Source organism: Cucurbita pepo, chromosome LG12 (genome assembly GCF_002806865.2).
Source record: "Cucurbita pepo subsp. pepo cultivar mu-cu-16 chromosome LG12, ASM280686v2, whole genome shotgun sequence".
Classification (NCBI taxonomy): Eukaryota; Viridiplantae; Streptophyta; class Magnoliopsida; order Cucurbitales; family Cucurbitaceae; genus Cucurbita; species Cucurbita pepo.
Window position 1 is genome coordinate 5,537,180 of NC_036649.1, and position 17,862 is coordinate 5,555,041.

Consider the following 17,862-nt stretch of genomic DNA (forward strand, 5'->3'; position numbering starts at 1 on the left):
AGGATACAAGCTACCAACTAAATTTTAGATATAACAGAAAATATGCTATTAACCAAATCTTGAAAAGAAGATAAAATATATCAAATTCTGAAAATAAGGGGGAAAGTTATGATTATATAAAATATATTTCAATACTCTCCTTCAGGGTGGAGAGGGCAAGTTATAATACCCAACTTGTCTTTCATAAAATCATATTGTTGTTTTCTCAATCTGAAAATATCTACCCAGTTAGCTTTAAACAAGTATTTGTTGATGATTTGGATACATTAGTTTGCTTTTTAGATTTTCAATAAATAAATAAATTTCCTAAAAAGATGCAAAACTTGAAATATTAGTTTGTTTTTTAGACTTTCAAGAAATAATTGAATTTACTGTAAGATGTAAAACCCAGATGATCTGGACACATTGGGTTGCGTTTTAGACTTTCAAGAAATTATTGAATTTTCCAAAAAGATGCAAAACTTAGAAATAGACCATATTCCATGTATCTCAGAACTTGAAGAGCAGAACTTGAAGAGTTTCTTGGTTCATGCATAAATGGTTTACTCTAGGGTTGATAATTTGTCTCATTTAATTTGATTGGAACAAAGTGAATATCCGAGTTAACCAGAGTGATGAATATAATAAGGATGTGTTAAATAAACACTCAAAGTTTTAAAGTTGGATGCAGTTGATTCCGCCATAAATAATACTATGTTAAGAATAAGAAACAAAAGTAGGATTGAAATTTCATATTCCCAACATTTAAATATAGAATATAAACTCTAAACTAAATTCTAAAAAAAAAAAGAGAAAATATATCACTAACAAAATCTTGTTTTGAAAATAAGATAAAATATACTAAATATAATATTAACTAAATTCTGAAAAATAAAGAAAATAAAAGAAAACATCTTAATTGATTAAAATATATTTCAATATGTCTCCAAAGTAAATAGACGAGGCACGTGTATCACTTTTATATACATTGATCCTACGTATATCATGTAGAGCCTTTTGAGCAATCAATCACTTTCTTGCCGTCAAATCATGTAGAAAAGTATGGAATATGTTTAAAATTTTATGACTTGTGTGAGAACACGATTATAAGATATTAATTTATAATGTCTCTATAGTATAAGTCACTTTCGTACATTTATTTTTTGAGATTTAATATTTTTTAAGAAATTATTTAAATATTAAATAGTAAAATACCTAACGAACTACAAAGTCAATTGTGTCACAAATGTAATTTGCTACCGTCAACTTGTTCTAAATTTTTCTATGAAAGACTAAGGTTTTCTTACCATCTTAATTTAATTTGACAATTCGACAAGTTCAACGAGTTCGATTAATTTTTATGGACCATATCTATATTTCGAGATGTTAAGAACAAAAATGTATTTTCTCGAGTTCGAGATGTTACATTTTAATTACTTTGTATTTACGAGTTGTCAGGAGTATTTTAGTCGATTGATAATTCTTAATTAATATTTATTTAGTCGACCATTTCTATTTAGTCATTTCCCTGGTTAACCCTTTAAATTGTACAAAAGGGCTACAAATACAATGTTCGAAATGATAGTTATATGAGAAATTTTAATTAACATTCAAATGTATCGTTTGGTTGCTCGGTCATATTTTAAAACGCTCATTTTAAATTTGATCATGTTTGCTGCTTAACCTTCTTGTATTTTTCCTACGATGAAAATTCTTAGTATGAAATGTCAAAGTTTCCTTGTCGCCCTGTTTATATCCCGGAGTACTACTATGGCCGATCTGTCACCCAATCTACTTAAACAACATAAAGGCTTGGCCCCGTGCCATTCGGAGAATAAGCCTATATATATATAGGCATGACTTAGTCAGTTATTCTCGCAATTCAGATAAGATTTTCCGATAAATTATAAAAATCATTTCAGTAAAATAATACATTCAAAAAGTTTCTTTTTCGATCCGATTATTAGTCATTTTTAAAGAAAAAGACATACTCTTTAATAGTATATTGCTTAGAAATCATTCTAAATCTAGAATCCAAAAATTTAATAATATATTTTTTTTCATGAAGAGATAATAAAAGAAAGAATCCCTGGACTTGAACACAAAATGTAATACTTTCTCTCAATCTCATTACTGTAAATGGAAGCCTTTATCAAACAATAATTGACATCTTAATCGTTCTGCTGCATGTCTTACAAAATTATCTTTAACAAATACTCTTCTGTTTAGGAATCATTAAGAACAAAATGAAAACTAATGCAATGCAATACAATTGGCCTTGTAATCTGCTCAGCCATGAAAGCTCGAAGCACGCAAATCAGAGATCGATACAGTCGTGTCTTCACTTACCTTTACAATGAGCCTAACAAAAGCATGAATATGCCAAGTGATTCTTCTTTCTGATGTAAGAGGAGATGAATTTGGAAGCAGAAGCTGTGGATTCTCTAATGGTGGCTGGAACAAGTATTTGATTCTTGCCCAAACCAATCCTCTTGCCTGCAACATTCGAGTAGAAGAGTCCAGAGATCGCTGGTACGAAGATATCGCTTTGGCTACATATGTAGAAGTCGATTACTTTCTCGTATTCAGAACTCTCTGCATTCAAAAACTTTGCCTTCTTGTCCGCTGGCATTATGCTTTCCTGCAACAAAAGTTGGGAGAAACGCCCAGAATCAGTAATGGATGAACAGCTTAACTCTCATAAAGAGAAAGAATTCGTAGTTTGGTCCGAGTTGCGAATTCTATCCAAACAAACTTAAAGAAAAGGCAGCAGAGGAATAAAAAACATTAGAAGTAATCTTTCTAGCTTAATTTGTCGAAATATATCCTCACGAAATTGAAGTACGTATCGGGGAACGATAAATGCATCCAGACTCACCTTTGTGTAAGTTTTTGGAAACAAATCTTTGAGATCATCAAGACTGTTTTCCCATCTCGGTTGAGTCAAGTATATGGTAGCATCCTTGTTGAAACCAATCTTCCTCAAAAACAAAGCTATTTCTTGTGCAGTGTAACAACTTTTACTTCCAGATGCCTCTTGGCATCCATTTTCCCCCAACATTTCGATCCTCAAGTCCACAGCTATGAACTGACCGTTAGACTTCCGACTCAAAGTTTTTAGCCTCTCAACCATGGATTCAATCACCTCACTTATTTCTGGCTGCAACTCCAATGTTCCAAACATGGCCAAACATGGAACTGAATCACCATCACTTGATGTGGTCGACTTTTTCATATTTACGGAAGGAAAGTAAGTTGCGAGTCTTATGCTGCCACTTTTTTTAAAAACCTTCTCTACGTGTTCCGAAATGTAATCTTCTGTAACCCGATTCGGCACTTTGACAGTCGAGAGCTTTCTTGGAGATATTTCAGATGGCAGCGTTTTTACTACTTTGACAACTCCATCGAGGCTTTCAATGAACTTCTCAACATCATAAATGTCCCCAAAGCTCCTGGAAGATACCAATTATGTCAGGTTTCGACCAGAATAGTGTCCCCAGAAGTAATAGACAGAGTACAGCAGCACATATCTATGAATATGGAGTGAAGCAATAGGAAATTCCAAGGCAATAAAAGTAGAGATGAAGATTCTTTAGAAGGAGGATCTTGTTCCAGCCACAGCACTTGTTAGAACTTACCACTTATCTCCCAGTTCTTTCCCTCTAATATCAGGGACAACAAGAGTCGCACCTAGATATCTAGCCACGACCACAGCATCAGCAATCTGAAATAGGCAATAAGCATCAATAAGAAATGTGGTAAAATGAAGGGAAGACAATGCTAGATGACAACAAGTGACACGATCTGAGAAGAACCCAAATAATAATGCCACAAATGGGGAGTTTTTAGAGTAAGAGACCCTGAGTATTGCTCGCATTACTGTTACGAATCACAACTCTCCACAGTGGTATGATATTGTCCACTTTGGGCATAATCGATTTGCTTTGGACTTCCCCAAAAGGCTTCATACCAATGGAGATGTATTCCTTACTTATAAACCCATGATCATTCCCTAAATTAGCCAACGTGGGACTCCAACAATTACTTCATATAAATGACGGTTAATTAGCCAATAGAAAACATGAACCCCAGTCATAATGTGCAGTGCTCTATCGAGTTAATTGTTTATATGGAAAAATGATGAACAAGCTAGACAAAAACAAGAAGAATCAAATACTTTACTTGGGTACCTGTGAGACATGGTATTCGGGACCGTCGGTCAATGAAAAAGTGACATACCCCTTTGGTTGCCTCCCCTCGTCTGCTTCCAATCCAAATGAGTAATAAGTGAATAGAAAGGATAAGAAATACAAAAGCACGATAAATGGTAAATGAACGTATCAGTTAACTTTCGCTCATTTTCGAATACTAACCAGATTCGGGTTTGCTCCAACATTGTTTTAGCTCTTGAACATCATTTTTCCACGGAATAGCACCTTTTTTGTTGAGGCTGCGCACTGGTGTTACTTTGGCAACATCCTTCGTTGGCCCTGGAAATTTTTCCTTCAAAACAAAAGCAAGATTGAATGCAATGAATTAGGATTCCGATTTCCTAAACTTGATTTGTAAGAAGCAAAAAATCACACAATCAAATATTCAAAGGAAAAAAGTGCTTGATTCTACCGATAAATTAGAGAAGCTGAACGAACATAGCTTGTAAATTCCGTAAGTTATACTCTATCTCGGTGAAGCACAGATAGTACGCTTCCTGCTACTACTAGTCAAGCTATACTCATACAGAACTAAATTCCACAAAATTGAGCAAGAATGATGATAAAAAAGTAAAGTAAAAGTAAGAAACCATGAAAATAAATCAGACTACGCAAACTAAAGAAAACAGAGAAGACACGGATTGCACAGCATAAGATCTCTAGAAGAGAAAATGGAGGAAATAGCAGATCGAAAAGGAAATGAAGGTTCAGAGCATGTACTTGGACGGAATCAAAGTGGTCTCGCTTGATCATGTGGCCAAGCATCACGAACATAGTGAGGGTGAGTATGCCGGCCAAGACTTGTCTCAGATCCACCCCCATTGCCGTTCAGAGATCCTGCTCTTCTCTCTCTCCCAGAGTCTGTGAAGATTAAGCAGAGGAATCAATGGCGGATGGAATTGAAAGCTCCTTGATTACTTGGGGAAGCCAAAGCCGAAGATTCAAGAAATTTCCGCCGCTGAATCACAGAGAACACTACGACAGTTCTTCAACCTCTCTCTCTGTGTTTCTTCTTCTTTATAACACACAGCACCGACACTTCCCTCCCGAATTCATTGCTTCTCCTAAGCCTTCGTTTTCATATCCTTTCCCCTTTTTCTTAAAATAAATAAATAAATAAATAAAAATCCATTGGTTTTTATTTATTTATTTATTTATTTATTTATTTTTGTTGGAGTATCTTTCAATTTATTATTATTATTTTTTCTTAATTATTTGAATTATTGAAATTATTTAATTAAATTATAAACTATAGGTTCTACTCAATTAATTTCCTTTTTTATTTCTTTTTTTCAGGAACATTAAATTAAATTTTGTATAGCAATTTAATGGAGACGTTTGTAATTTTAATTTATTATCAATCTTTAAAAAATATATAAAAAAATTATTTTATATCGAATAATTATTGTAATTTTAATAAAATAAAAATAAAAAAATTAATTAACATCGCTACTTATAGAAATAGAATCTCGAATTATTTTAGTACATATTATAATTAGTAATAATAGTGTGACAAAAAAGATTATACTAATAAGATTATAAGACTATGATAAGGTCATAAGTTTTATGTATTTTATCCGAGTTGGTAGATGCATACTATATATTATATCAGTCAAATTAATAAAAAATAATAAAAAATAAAAAATCCGAGATTTATTTAAATATTGACAATTTTATTTTTAAGAATGGAGAATAATTTTATCCGAACAAGACATTACTCACTTCATTATAATTAAAGATCGAAGTTAAAAAATAATTAAATAATTTTAAAAAACATTTAGATATGACATCACAAAATTATATATTTTAAAAGTTATTTATATTTGCACAAATACTTTTTAATTATATATAATATACGAATGTGAAAATAATTATTTTTATTTTTTATATTTCTATATTATAATTTTANTATTTTGTGAATTTGTTAATGTTTGAAATTTATTTAATATAGATTANTTGTGAATTTGTTAATTTTTAAAATTTATTTAATATAGATTAAAAAAAATGGAAATTAAATTAGTTAAAAGCTGAAAACATTAATTTTTAATTATTAGAAGTACAATAATATTTTTCAATTTTTGGATAGTAACCAAAAATCTCCTTTGGCTGCGGTTACAGTGGAGAGAAGAAACGTAAAGAGGAACATAATATGCCTACTGCCAGGTGGAGGGCATTGATTGGTTAGGATAAATAAATAAGGTAGGTTGGCAAGATTAATAATAAAGTAATTTGGAAAAGAAGAAAAAAGCAAAAAAAATAAAAATAAAATAAAATAAAGTAAAGGTTGATCAACCTGAAACCATGGGTTAGACTTTAAACCCTTTACTAAGGTTAAGATTTCTGACACTCATTTTGTCTTATCCTCATGTCCAACTCAGTCGCCTACCAACTCTTAATTATTTTTATTATTTTAATTACAATTATACATGCATGCATATATATATATATATCTATATATATCTATATATATATAGATATATGTATATATATGTATGTATATGTGTATATATATGTATATATAGATATATGTATATATATGTATGTATATGTGTATATATATGTATATATAGATATATGTATATATATGTATGTATATGTGTATATATATGTATATATAGATATATGTATATATATGTATGTATATGTGTATATATATGTATATATAGATATATGTATATATATGTATGTATATGTGTATATATATGTATATATAGATATATGTATATATATGTATGTATATGTGTATATATATGTATATATAGATATATGTATATATATGTATGTATATGTGTATATATATGTATATATAGATATATGTATATATATGTATGTATATGTGTATATATATGTATATATAGATATATGTATATATATGTATGTATATATGTATATATATGTATGTATATATGTATATATATGTATGTATTTTTTTTTTTTTAATCTTAAAACATATAGTTTTAAATCTCGTATCTCCCGTGGGGTCTTTAAATGTATGTTCGGAGGACTGAGTTGGGTTATAATAAGTTTGATGGAGTTAGTTAATAAATTGATGTTTGGGACATTGAGTTATGAAGTCGGTCGGAGTTTAGAAAGTCAGTGTTTTCAGTGCTGAGTTGTTACTTTTTCCTGCTCGAGTTATATGCTACTGTTGTTTCCTACTCACTTTTAGCTGATAATATTGTTTTCAACGTATTTACTTGCTCACATTTTTTAAAATATTTTTTCTAAACATGACTCGAGAATCGAGCATACGCCTACGTTGTCCACAAAATCTAAATTTCTCATAACTGACTTGTTCGTCGAGTCAGAACAAGTGTGGCACAATTGTTGTCCCGTTCTTCCAATTGTTTGAATGGCAGATAGTTTTAAAGTTATATATAATTTTTTTTTTTTTTTTGTAGTTATTTAATAGGAAATAAATATAAATTAATAATTATACTTAATTCATATTCTAATCGAAATGATTGCTAACAATTTTTTAAATATCCATCATAAATTTTATATTAAAAATGGATTAATTCATAAATAATATTAGTGAATTTATATTAAATTACTTTAAATGCATTTAATAATTAAAAACAACTATAGTGATGAAATTCACGTTTTGAAGTATAAAATTAAATATTAAATTCACCTTTCAATTATTGTAGACGTATGTTTTGAAGTCATTTTAAATCTGACAAAATTTTAAATAATATTTTTATACAATTGGGAATAAAAATATAAAGCTTAAGATACATTTATTAATTATTTGGTTTCTATTTTTTAAAATTATGCTTTTAAATATTATTTTGGCTTTTATTTTATTATCTATCTTTTAAAAACTAAAAAAACTAAAAAAAAAAAACAATTATTTTTAAAAATCAATCTTGTTTTTATAACTGAACTAAAAATTCAAATAATTTGATTATAAATCAACATTAAAATTATTCTTATAGAGAAAAAATATAATAAAATTTGGAACAGTTTCTAGGGTTGAGATTGCGTGCACCGAATTAGCATACTAATCCACCTTAGATTTTTTTTCATCCTCTGTATTAACCTAAGTCCATCGTTAATAGATATTGTCCGTTTCAGTCTATTACGTCTCACCGTTGGTTTGTCCACTTCAGCCCGTTACGTATCGCAGCCACCCTCACGTTTTAAAACGCCTGTTAGAGAAAGGTTTCCACCCCTTGAAAAAAATGTTTCGTTCTCCTCCCCAACTGTGTTGAGGATTGTTGGGCATGGGAGTCCACATTGACTAATTAAGACGATGATCATGAGTTTATAGATAAGAAATACATTTCAATTAGTATGAGGCCTTTTGGAGAAACAAAAACCAAAGCAACAAGAGGAGAGCTTATGCTTAAAGTGGACAATACCATATCATTGTGGAGATTCGTGATTTCTAACAAACAGATATGGGATCAGACAATATCTACTGGCAGTAGGCTTAGTAGTGCACTTGGGCCAACAACAGCCCTAATTCTCGTTTTCCATTACAGAATTCCCGATTCCGATCAGTAATTTGGCGAATCGCGGCCGCGTTAGCCGCCAAAAGAAGCAGTGATCGGCGGTTCTGAAGCTGTCGGCAGGCGAGGGTAATTGAATAAAATGATTAAATGAAAAAATGGGGTGGTTAGGCATGTGGCGAGTGGGGCGAGGCAGAGTCCTTCAGGAAGGCCAGAATGCTTAGTTGTTCACTGTTCCCCATATAAAGAAAACAACAATCGGAGCCATTGATGAGCCAACAGGCTGTTCTTCTTGTTTTGTTTTCGGCTCAACCAACATCAACTACACTTCTCTGTAAATTCTGTTCTTTCTGTAAGACGTCCCTGTCACATAAGATTTTGATTCCAATATTGTTAGCCTTAAGATCGAAGAACAGTATAATATTACTGTAAACATAATAAATCTAATCTAATCATTGGGTTCATTCCGATCCATCTAAACATAGTTCATCGGGTTCAAACACATGCTTTTAATGAAGATGTCATAAGTTTGAATCTTACCCCTCCACCTTTCTGTAGTTCTAAAAGTTTTAATTTAATCTTTAGACTTAACTAATTGAAACGGAATCGAAACTATAAGGGATCAATTGACTGTAAGAGTCATAGCCTACCGGTAATGGGTATTGTACTTTTTTGGATTTTATCTTTTGAATTTCCCGTCAAGCAAGTTTAAACGTAAGTAGATATTGTCTTTTTTGGATTTTCTCTTCGAGTTTTTCCCCCCACAAAGTTTTTAAAACGCATGTGAGCTAGGGAGAGGTTTCCACACCCTTATATAGAATACTTCATTTACCTCGCCAACCGACGTGGAATCTCACGTTGTGGTTCCAAAATCTGTCTGCTGTAATTGCTATCATAACCATAGGAGAGATATCCAGCAAAGTAGAAAAATAAATCAACTAAAAGAAGTCACGAACTCTGTACTTCAGCATTGATTTCTGGATGGCTCATTATTATTACCATTGACTTCCAAGGAGACAGTGAAATAGAATAACTTTAACATCAAGTTTTTCACCCTTCTCTTTTCCAGTGAAGTTAATTCTAAAGTTTTTTTGACTCGCATGCTGAGGTCATAATGTTTTTGAATTCTAAATCATTCTCTCATGAAAATAGTAGCCGCAGAACAATTCTATATTTATATACGGTAACGCTCCAAGTCCACCACTAGCAGATATTGTCTTCTTTGGGCTTTATCGTTCGGATTGTTCTCTTGGGGCTTTCCCTTTCAGACTTCCCCTCAAGGTTTTTAAAATGCGTTTGCTAGAGGTTTCCACACCCTTAACCAATTTGGGATCTCACAATTCACCCCACTTCGGGACCTAGCATCCTCACTAGCACTTGTTCCCTTCTCCAATCGATGTGGGACCCTCCAATCCACCCTCTTTCGAGGCCCAGTGTCCTTGCTGGCACACCGCCTCGTGTCCACCCCTCTTCGAGGTGCAGCCTCCTTACTGGCACATCGCCCGGTGTCTAGTTTTGATACTATTTGTAACGGCTAGCAGATATTGTTCTTTTTGGGCTTTTCCTCCACCTCAAGGTTTTTAAAACGCGTTTGCTAGAGAGAAGTTTCCACATCCTTATAAAGAATATTTTGTTCTCCTTCCCAACCAATGTGGGGATCTCACATATACTATTTTTATCAACTACCAGCTGAATTCTTAGGTTGACCAAGTCAAATATTGCAAGTCAGGTGGGCAGGAAGAAATTACTTCCAAACTTAACTCAGACTGCTTTTTGAATGAATGAATTGTTATAAACATTCTTTGAAATTTAATCTTTTTTAGAAGCTTTCTCATGGGTGGTTGGCTGCTGCTTCAGTTTCTTTTCTGTCTCCAATCTAATGTAGGAAATTCTTCAGTTTGAAGACTGGTTTTTCTATACCTTTACGGGCACAGACAAAAGGTAGTTGTACAGAACTTGTATCCTACGGTGGGTGAGAGATTTTACACTGTTAGTTTTTTGCAAGTGAGGTTTGGTTTGAATTGGCAGCCTTTTCAGTTCCAGATTGTTGAGTTTGGTGAAGAAAAAGCGAAAGGAGTGACAAACAAGAAACCAGACAGCAATTTTAAACTCAAATATGTAAAGATGTTGTAAGGCAATATATAGGGTCATATAGTAGAAGAACCTGTAATTCCATTGTCAATGGATGAGGCGGAAGCCCTTAGGAAGCTTGTTGCAGCTAGGCAGCACTTGAAAACCAGCCTAGACAAGTCAAGAGACATTGCATCTGCACTAGCCAATGCTGGACCAAGATTGAGAGACAAGGCTCGAAGGCTAGCAAGTTTGGAAGTCGAGCTCGTACCGATTCAGAAATGCAACTCTTTCGCTGTTGGAGACCAGATCGATCATGTCGTTGGACTTGCATCTGCACTTTTTAATGTTATCAACACTGTTTCTGAACTTCAGAAGTCACTCGTGGCTGATTCTTGTTCTCAACTCTCTAGTTACCTCTCGGTCATGGAACGGTTCGAAAATGCATTTGAATTTCTTTCTGATAACTGCAGCCTTATAATTCAGTGGTTGGAGGGAATTGTCCAATTTGTTGAAGACAACAGAATAGTCAATGATCAGCAACTTCTCAATGTCAAAAACTCGTTGGAAAATCTTCGTGAGTTGCAGGTGGCCGAGAACAATGCTCGTATCGATGGAGGGCCTCTCAGTTTGGCATTGAACAAGCTTGAATTTGAGTTCAGGAGGTTACTAAGAGACCATAGTGTTTCTCTTCATCTAGCTCCAGCCCTATTGACCAGTGAAAACCAAGACTTCATTGGTTTCTCACTATTGCCAGAATCTATAGTTCAAAAACTGCAGTTGATTCTTACTAAACTGAAAGCCAACGACCAAATTGAAAACTGCATATCGATATACATCGAAATTCGAAGTTCAAATGCTGAACTAAGTTTAAGAACTCTTGGTTTGGATTATCTTGAGACGTCAGTCGATGAACTGAGCAATATGCAGAGCATTGAAGATCATATCAACAGATGGAGCAAGCATCTTGAGCTTGCTGTGAAGCATTTATATGAGCCTGAATGTAAGCTTTGCAATGACATATTCGAGAAGATCGAACCCGAAGTCAGGACCAAATGTTTTGCTAAGATTGCATCACAGTCTGGATTTCTCCCTCTCCTCCAATTTGGGAGGAAAGTCACCCAAACAAAGAAGGACCCCATCAAGCTCTTGAACCTACTGGACATTTTCTTGGTTCTAGACAACCTAAGAACAGACATTAACAAGCTGTTTGGTGGGAAAGCTTGCACGGAGATTCAAGCTACAATGAGGGATCTCGTAAAACATGTCGTAAACGGCATATGCGACGTTTTCTCGGAACTTCCAATCCAAGTTGAGTTGCAAAGACAGGGCTGTCCTCCAGTAGACGGTGGCATTCCAAGCTTGGTAAGCTTTGTCACTGATTACTGCAACAAGCTGCTTGGGAACCATTACAAACCAATCCTAAACCAGATTTTAATCATCCATCAAAGCTGGGAAAAGACATGTGAAGAAAACCTTCTAGAGAACCAAATTTATCTAATCATAAAAGAACTTGCTCTAAATCTAGATTCATGGGCAAAAGCCTACCAAGATATGTCAAAGTCCTACTACTTCATGATGAACAACCACTGCCATTTTAGCAATCTAAAAGGTTCAAAACTAGGCGAAATGATGGGAGATGAATGGTTAAACGCACACAGCCAATACAAGGAATATTACGCAGCGCTTTACCTGAGAGAAAGCTGGGGAGAGCTTCTCAGCCTTCTAAATCAGAAGGGTCAGCTTCCATATGAAGGAGAGAAATGGAGAGATATTGATCTGTTGAAGAAAAGGGTAAAAATGTTCTCTCAGGCATTTGAACAAACATGTAAGAGGCAATCGAAATGGGTCATTTCAGATGAGGGTTTGAGAGAGAGAATTTGCCTGCTTTTAGTGCAGGCGATTGTGCCGGTTTATATGAAGAATTTCGAGGCTTTGATCGAACAGGATCGAGGCGCTGCTAAGTATTTGAAATATACTGCTGAGAGTATGGGGACTATGATCAGCTCTCTGTTTCGGCCAATGTTGAGTGTGCAACGAAGCCGTGGTCACACCCATGCTCGCTTCATTACCAAAATTAAGAGCATTGTAACTCATCAGTTTCGCGCCTCCATCGCTTCTCTATGACTTCAATTTCTCTCAAGGGTGAGAATCCGATCAATTCGGACTATTCTATCTCGAGTAATAAAAGTCAGGTTAGGTTATTTATTTTTCGATTTAAGTTGAGTTCAATTTTAAAAAAACAAAGTATTTTAATCAGGTTTGTGGTTGGTTCGACATTTCTTTTGAATCAGGTCAATCCAACTAACTCAAAAAATAGAGTTACAGCAAAAAAAATATTATAAATATTAAAATTATCTCTTTAAAGTTTAAAATAATTTAATTATTAATATAATATGTACAGTAACAAATATAAAATTTTAAAATAATTTAAAAAAAAGAAACTCCACGACCCAACCAAAAAAATAAAGGATTTGGTTATGAATTGTATTGAAATTGCTCAGGTTATCAATCCAACCACCACAACCCAACTAAAAAATAGAGGGTTTGATTATGAACTGTATTGGAATTGCTTAGGTTATCAATCCAACTACCACAACTCAACCAAAAAATAGAGGGTTTGGTTATGAACTCTATTGAAATTGCTCAGGTTATCAATCCAACCACCACAACCCAACCAAAAGATAGAGAATTTGGTTATGAACTGTATTGGATCAATCCAACCACCACAACCCAACCAAAAAATAGAGGGTTTGGTTATGAACTCTATTTGAATTGTTATCAATCCAACCACCACAACCTAACCAAAAAATAGAGGGTAACCAAAAAATAGAGGGTTTGGTTATGAACTGTATTTTTGGATTATTCAAAAAAATAGAGGATTGTTCCAAAAGATTTTGATTAAATGTGTGAAAATTATACAAATTATTTAAAAATATAGTAATTTATTTGTCTATCACAACAGTTATTTATTATACTAAAAAAAAAAAGTTAAAAATTTAAATTTAATTTAGAAATTTTTGAGATCTCATATTGCTTTAACTAGTAAAACTATATTTTTAGAATGTTCTAGAAGCACGGGCCCATAGAGATTAGGAGGCCCATTATATTTAACCTTTTGGCCCATTAAGCCCAAAGACCATTCGTCGGCCCACCCCTTCCAGTTAAACCACGGGCAGATCGGCTGAACTGAGGCATCATCGAGGACTTTCTTTGAGGCGCAGAGCTAGAGAGAAACTGAGAGAGAAATTTGCAGAGAAATGGCGTCAAATGCAGCGGTGCCCTTTTGGAGAGCGGCGGGGATGACATATATCACATACTCGAACATTTGCGCTAATCTGGTCAGGAACTGTCTCAAGGAGCCTTTGAAGACCGAAGTTCTCAGCCGCGAGAAGGTTCACTTTTCCATTTCCAAGTGGGCGGACGGCAAGCCCCAAAAGCCCAGTATGCTCTCTCGCTCGCTCTCTCTAATTGATTTTGTTTTTTGCTATTTTTTTTCATCAATACATTGATCTGTTGTTTATTTAATATTTTGTTTTCTTGGGATAATTCGTATGGTCGATCGTCGAGGATTTCGGTTAAATTTCAGTTCTCTTTAAGGTGATATGAGGATCGTACAATATTCGTTTATAGATTAGGGATACAATTCGCGGTAGTGATTCTATAGGGCTTATAGTTTGCGTTCGCATCTATGCGTATCGTAATTGTGTTAGGGATTGGTCGCTTCCATGTCGTGCAAGTCATTTGTGTGCTGGTTCTTTGGCCCTTGATTTGTAGTGGCGTATCTCTTTTCTGGATACTCTTAATTTTCACAGTATGAAGTAAGGATTTACTCGTAATTCATTTATATCCAAACCTGTTGAGCAATACCATTCTATTGATTAACTTGATGCCTGTATAACTTACTTCCTCTGCCAATGGCGGGTTAGACTTTTAGCTTGGTGGTTTTTGGGGGGTTATATTTTAGGGGTGATAACTTTTTTTAGAAGAATTTCTGGGCTGTTGTTGAAAATCACAAAAACCAATTGATTAGACTAGAACAAATGAAACGTATATTGGTTGGCACGAAGAATCTGTCAGTGATCGGTTTTGATGAATCAAAGTTCCGACGTTGTTAATTTGGCCTACTTTGATCAATGGTCGGTATCCGGGTGAATTTTACTTCTACTCCGCCGTAGCGTTGGGAGGGATTTATTCACACATTAGTTCATTTTGTTTTTAAGTGATGGTGCAATAGCTAGTTCTGCCTAGCAATTAAGTAAATTCCAAACATCCGAAGTGTAGATACTATATTTCGATCAGAGTGCGTAATCGGTTATCCACAATAGTCTTTTGGTAAGGGGCATAGGTTTTTTCTTCTCCAGTTTTTATGTTGTAAAACCCCGAATGTCTGTGATATACATGTGTATCGCAGCACTGGAAATCTTGCATACTCCTTGGTTGTCAGTTGCTTACAAATATTTTGTGCATTTTTTGCCATAGTCTTAGGAAAAATGAAACGTTTGTAGATGTTTGTAGATAACTCGACCATGGTGTACTGTGTGACTGAAGCTAGTTGTATGGCACCACACAGATTATTCTTCAAACGTTTTGCAAATAGTTTCTATGCACGTTGAACTCTATGGTGACGTTTGCAACTTCAAAGTGAACACTGCATTGCTCACGTTTGATACTTTTTTGGATGTTTGATTATTTTCCTTTTTACTTTTTGCTACATTTTTTGTGATCTTATTGCGTGATTTTTGTTATAACAACTGCAAAAGCCTATTCTTGACGGAAGGTGTGAATTTCAGCCATTGTAACTGTATTTCTAGTGAATATTTATGAGTTGCAACTTTTTTCTTAATCTCTAATCTCACTTGTATTGAGCTTTTAAAGAACAGCGTGCTGTAAATGTACCACATCAAGCAAGTGATTGTCTTTTCCTTTTTAATTAGAAGTTCAGTTTTCAAACTTTCTAAAACTTTTATGATTCTATCAAATAGATTGAACTTTAAAAAGCGTCAACTTCTAAATAGGTCTCTAAACTTATAAGGTCCTTGCAAGGAAGCGTTGAATTGATCCATGAAGTTGAATTATCGCTTCAAGTTGTTTGTTAGTCCATTCATTTTATAAACGAGTAACTTCCTAGGTTGCATTGAACTTTTAATTTTGTGTTTAGTAAGTTTGATCTATTATATATTTTTTGTCTTTTAAATCTCGAGTCTATTAGATACAAGTTGAAAGATTAAGGGAATTGATTAGATACCACCCTTTAAGTTCACGAACTAAACTTCGTATTTACCGAGGGCTTTTATCTTTGTTACATCTCAGTTATTCGGTCGGACACTCCCGAAGCGTGAAGGTGATGGGAGGTCAATGTTTTGAAGTTGCTTCTGTTATCATATGAACATTGGTGATAGGCTTTAATCAGTTTCTGGAATCAAAGCGTTTATGGAAATGGATTGATGAATCTCCTGGAATTTCCATGAACTTGCGAATGTGTAATAAATTTGTTGCTACTGATCAACTATAAAGCTTTGTTTGTGCTTGATTTTTTCTATCCACATCCAAATTTGGATCTCTCCATAAATAATTGTGACTTATATTTTAGCTTACCAATTCTCATACCGACAGGTGTTGATGGGTCCTGTGTTGTATTCAACCACTTCCAGCGGAGGTTGAATCAAACACAGCGGCCGTTACCAGGAAACTTTCCATTTACTTGAAGAAATGTATAATGGAATAATCGTCCAATAATATTTAGTTCCCCACCCCTCATTTGTCATTGTCTACCTATGTCGTCTAAGCATGCTTCTGGTCAACTCTTTCTTAAATCATTATTTTCAGGTTTGAATATTTACATGCCATTTTTAACAATTGGGTCTTCTTTAATGTATATTTTTTAGCTTCAATTTAGATTAATTATGCATTAGCTTCGGTTTCTAAGATTTCCGATCGATCTTCATCTTTTGAGAAGAAAGTGTAATAGCTCACTTATCTAGCTCCATGGTGTCGAAAAGTATCAAGATTCAAGTGATTTAACGGAGCAACGAGACACTTATCTAGTTCCATGGTGCTGAAAAGTATCAAGATTCAAGTGATTCAACGGAGCAACGAGACACTCATCTAGCTCTATGGTGCTGAACAGTATCAAGATTCAAGTGATTCAATGGAGCAACAAGACACTCATCTAGTTCCATGGTGCCGAAAAGTATCAAGATTCAAGTGATTCAACGGAGCAACGAGACACTCATCTAGCTCTATGGTGCCGAACAGTATCAAGATTCAAGTGATTCAATGGAGCAACAAGACACTCATCTAGTTCCATGGTGCCGAAAAGTATCAAGATTCAAGTGATTCAACGGAGCAACGAGACACTCATCTAGCTCTATGGTGCCGAACAGTATCAAGATTCAAGTGATTCAATGGAGCAACAAGACACTCATCTAGTTCCATGGTGCCGAAAAGTATCAAGATTCAAGTGATTCAACGGAGCAACGAGACACTCATCTAGCTCTATAGTGCCGAAAAGTATCAAGATTCAAGTGATTCAATAGAGCAACAAGACTTTGAAAGCAGCTTCTTCTTTTTTCCTGGTATGCCGCTCTATGAGTAACGAGCGAGAAACTACATTTCGGAGAAAAGTGGCCTACCTGAAAGAAAGGGTGGGCACTCCTCTTGTATTCATCAAGGTCATCAAAGTCATCTCTCTNTAAAAAAAAAAAAAAAAAAAAAATGGTAGATTTTTTTTAAAGAACAAATATTTGTATTAAACACAGTATTAAATTATTAAGTTTTATAAAAATGCCTAAAATATACATTTCTTATAAAAGTCACAAAAGTCACAAATTGTAACTCCCACAAAATTTACTTTTTATGTGACAGCTTAACGATACAGCCCTGACCGTATCCCACAACATCCAGCTGACCGTCCCCACCTGACTCAGACACACAAAAATAATGTAGAATTTAGTAGGGGCAATTAAAACCGATGAACCAAAACCCGAACCTGTCCGGTTCAAACCGACCGGTTATCTCAACTAATTGTGCCAAAGCACGCACATTGCCATATTGGTTCGGCTCGATTTTCGGTTCATTATAAAAACCGGACGAACAAACCCGATGAGTAACAAAGAGAAGAGTCGTGCTGTTTATTCTCTTCTGCT

General features: G+C 34.3%; 3 protein-coding genes across 4 annotated transcripts; 2 read left to right on the plus strand and 1 right to left on the minus strand.

Annotated features, from left to right (window-relative positions):
- Window positions 1-2,074: 2,074 nt before the first annotated feature.
- LOC111807262 (protein MANNAN SYNTHESIS-RELATED 2) lies at window positions 2,075-5,260 on the minus strand. 2 transcript variants are annotated; one of them, XM_023692904.1, is made up of 6 exons: window positions 4,911-5,260; window positions 4,353-4,482; window positions 4,170-4,243; window positions 3,618-3,703; window positions 2,858-3,431; window positions 2,075-2,620 (listed from the first exon to the last, which is right to left on the minus strand). In XM_023692904.1, the coding sequence occupies exons 1-6, from the start codon at window positions 5,010-5,012 to the stop codon at window positions 2,342-2,344; spliced, it is 1,245 nt and encodes a 414-aa protein (XP_023548672.1). In that variant the 5' UTR covers window positions 5,013-5,260; the 3' UTR covers window positions 2,075-2,341. The 2 variants fall into 2 exon arrangements, with proteins under 2 accessions (XP_023548672.1, XP_023548673.1); XM_023692905.1 differs by having other exon boundaries at window positions 4,170-4,240; window positions 4,911-5,259.
- Window positions 5,261-10,811: 5,551 nt separating this feature from the next.
- Window positions 10,812-12,841, plus strand: LOC111806653 (exocyst complex component EXO70B1-like). Its single transcript, XM_023692032.1, has one exon. It carries the CDS (start codon window positions 10,826-10,828, stop codon window positions 12,839-12,841), a length of 2,016 nt encoding a protein of 671 aa, XP_023547800.1. The 5' UTR covers window positions 10,812-10,825.
- A 1,055-nt stretch (window positions 12,842-13,896) lies between these two features.
- Window positions 13,897-16,283, plus strand: LOC111806386 (ATP synthase subunit epsilon, mitochondrial). Its single transcript, XM_023691678.1, has 2 exons — window positions 13,897-14,158; window positions 16,028-16,283. The coding sequence occupies exons 1-2, from the start codon at window positions 13,975-13,977 to the stop codon at window positions 16,054-16,056; spliced, it is 213 nt and encodes a 70-aa protein (XP_023547446.1). The 5' UTR covers window positions 13,897-13,974; the 3' UTR covers window positions 16,057-16,283.
- The last annotated feature ends 1,579 nt before the right edge of the window (window positions 16,284-17,862 follow it).

Coding starts and splice junctions, on each gene's coding strand:
- LOC111807262 (XM_023692904.1), bottom strand. CDS start 5,012: ATGGGGGTGGATCTGAGACAAGTCTTGGCCGGCATACTCACCCTCACT. Junction 3,704..4,169: donor CCGAATACCATGTCTCACAG/GTACCCAAGTAA, acceptor TGCCTATTTCAG/ATTGCTGATGCTGTGGTCGT. Junction 3,432..3,617: donor AAAGAACTGGGAGATAAGTG/GTAAGTTCTAAC, acceptor GGTATCTTCCAG/GAGCTTTGGGGACATTTATG.
- LOC111806653 (XM_023692032.1), top strand. CDS start 10,826: ATGGATGAGGCGGAAGCCCTTAGGAAGCTTGTTGCAGCTAGGCAGCAC.
- LOC111806386 (XM_023691678.1), top strand. CDS start 13,975: ATGGCGTCAAATGCAGCGGTGCCCTTTTGGAGAGCGGCGGGGATGACA. Junction 14,159..16,027: donor CGGCAAGCCCCAAAAGCCCA/GTATGCTCTCTC, acceptor GTTACATCTCAG/TTATTCGGTCGGACACTCCC.